Source organism: Mus pahari, chromosome 3 (assembly GCF_900095145.1).
Source record: "Mus pahari chromosome 3, PAHARI_EIJ_v1.1, whole genome shotgun sequence".
Classification (NCBI taxonomy): domain Eukaryota; kingdom Metazoa; phylum Chordata; class Mammalia; order Rodentia; family Muridae; genus Mus; species Mus pahari.
Window position 1 is genome coordinate 73,618,715 of NC_034592.1, and position 3,015 is coordinate 73,621,729.

The 3,015-nt window shown below is 39.4% G+C and overlaps 1 protein-coding gene across 1 annotated transcript; it reads right to left on the minus strand.

Annotated features, from left to right (window-relative positions):
- Window positions 1–2,064: 2,064 nt before the first annotated feature.
- Window positions 2,065–3,015, minus strand: LOC110317951 (olfactory receptor 4P4-like). The gene has a single exon (XM_021192741.1). The coding sequence runs from the start codon at window positions 3,013–3,015 to the stop codon at window positions 2,065–2,067; it is 951 nt and encodes a 316-aa protein (XP_021048400.1).

Sequence of the window (3,015 nt, forward strand, 5' to 3'; positions counted from 1 at the left end):
TACCTAATTCATTCTACAGAGCCACAATTACTCTGATACCTAAGCCAGACCCAAGCAAAAAAAACAGAGCTTATGAATACAGAAATTGTGGAACATTTACACAATGGATTATTACTCAGCTATTAAAAACAATGAATTCATGAAATTCTTAGGCAAATGGATGGAACTAGAAAATATCACCCTGTCATCCCTCTATTGAGGGACATCTGGGTTCTCTCCAACTATTATAAATAAGGCTGCTATGAGCATAAGACAGAAAGTGTCCTTTTTACATGTTGGAGCCTCTTCTGGTTATATGCCCAGGAGTATGCCTGACAAGTACAGAGGTAGATGCTCTCAGCCAACCATTGGACTGACCACAAAAGCCCTAATGAAGGAGCTAGAGAAAGGACCCAAGGAACAGAAAAAGCCTGCAGCCCCATAGGAAGAACAACAATATGAACCAACCAGTACTCCCAGAACTCCCAGGGACTAAAACATCAAATAAAGAGTACACATGGAGGGACCCATAGTTACAGTCTCTTGTGTAGCAGAGGATGGTTTTGTTGGACATCAATGAGAGGAGAGGCCCTTGGTCCTGAGAAGGCTTGATGCCACATTGTAGGTGAATGCCAGGACAGGGTAGCAGATGTGGGTGCGTTGGTGAGCAGGAAGAGGGTGATGGGATGGGGGATTTTTGGAGGGGAAACCAGGAAAGGGGATAACATTTGAAATGTAAATAAAGAAATTATCTAATAAAAAAAGAACAAAAAAAGAATTCTGGACAACATTTGGAATGTAAACAAATAGAATAATCAAGTTTTTTTTTTTTTTCCAATGATTGGGGAAATGATGGAAGAAGCTGAGGAGGTGGGCATCCTGATGGGAAGATCCCAAGATCTCTCAGACACTGAGCCACCAGCCAGGCAACATACACCAGCTGATATGAGGCCATGACACATATACAGCAGAGGACTGCTTGGTGTGGCCTCAGGGAGAGAAGATGCAACTAATTCTCAAGGGACTTGAGGCCCCAGGAAATGAGGAAGTCTGGTAGCTTGGGGATGGGGGATGAGGACATCCTCTTAGAAATGGGGGACAGGTATGGGAAGGGGAGAGGTCTGGGAGGGGCAGACTAGGAAGAGGATGAAGTCTGGACTGTTAAAAAGGATTTAAGAATGAAAATGAAAATAATAACAATTTTTTAAGCAACCTTGGATCTTTGATTTAGAGCCAGCCTGCCCCTTGAGAGGACCATATAACCCATAAGGCTTGAGGTGGTATTTAATATATGGATTTGCATTAAAATCTATGCTTATCCTGGCATTCTGTACTGACTACAGCTCATTTCTAACATGTAAGGTTTAACTTGGGTAAACAGGATCTTACATGCATGATATGGCAAGCGAAAAGTAGCTGATTATGCAGATTTTTAATGTGGTGGAGTCTTAATCTTGGTATTCACAAAGTGAAGGGGGTCATTGTGCTATTCACAAAGTCAGAGGCCCAGACAAGGTTGAGTCGACACTTCCTTGCAGTCCCACACAGAGATTCTCTCTACCTGGTTTGGAGAAAGCCTAAAACAGGAATGTGAAAATGCAAATCCAATACCTCACCTCCTTCGGTGAATTGCTTCTTTCTGTGTTAGAGTTAGATGCCAGACACTTATATGTATATATGTGGTTTAATGATCAACTCAGTACTTTGGGAGCCCAAGGAATAGAAAGCCCTGATATAGTATTATTCTCATAATGTTCATATATTACATACATACATACAGACACAAATATATATATATATATATATATATATATATGAAAACTCAGAAAATATAACACACAAGTAACAATATAACATGTACTGTTGATGTTAAATCTGATAAAATATATATTATTAACTGTCACGATTAATGAATATTAATAGTAAATATGATAGTAATCTTTATTCAAAGAGATAATATTTAGAATTAGTCTATGAGAATTACTATTGTTTATTATTACTATTGATTAAACATGGAATTTTATACCTTCAAATGCTTTAAGATTTAGGAAGACAAACACCCCATTTTAGCTTTTTCATGATAATTTAGCTGTGAATATTATATGATTCACTTTCAAATAAAAATAGTTTGTGGCACCAAACTTTTCTCAAGGCATTCTTCATCTCTGTGTTTCTCAGTGTATAGATTAGAGGGTTGAACATGGGAGCTAAGATGGTGTAGAAAAGAGCAAACACTTTATCTTCTGGGTAAGTGGTGGCTGGTCTGATGTAAATAAAAAGTACAGGTACAAAGAATAAAATGACAACAGTGACATGAGAACTGCATGTGGAAAGAGCTTTGCTGCGGCTCTCTGCAGGATAAGCCCTGATGGTGTATAATATGAAAGAGTAAGACCACATCAAGACTACAAAGGTGACCAGTCCCATCATGCCTGAATTGGCAACCACCAGAAGCCCGATTCTATGTACATTGGTGCAGGAAAGAGTCAGCAAAGGATAAATATCACAGAAATAGTGATCCATCTCATTGTGACCACAAAAGGGGAGGCTGATAGCAAGGAGGCTCTGGAAGAAGGAATGTATAAAAGCACCGACACAGCAAGCAGTGACCATGGCATGGCACCTCCCTCTGCTCATGATGATGGTGTAATGTAGGGGCTTGCAGATGGCCACATAGCGGTCATAGGCCATCACTGTGAGTATGAGGATCTCAATCCCCCCAAAGAAGTGCATGGTAAAAAGCTGAGCCATGCAGCTGGTATAAGAAATTACGTTTCTTTCTACGAGAAGATCAGTGAGAAACTTGGGTGTCACTGTGGAGGTATAGCAAAGGTCTGACAAAGCAAGGTAATTAAGAAAGAAATACATTGGTTGCTCAATTAGCTGGGTATATGTGATAGAAATCAAAATGATCATGTTTCCTCCCAAAATAGCTATGTAACAAAACAAGAACAACAGAAAACATAAAGCTTTAATTTTCTTGTTCTGGGAAAGTCCTAGCAGTATAAATTCAGTGATGTTATTGGTACTTTCCAT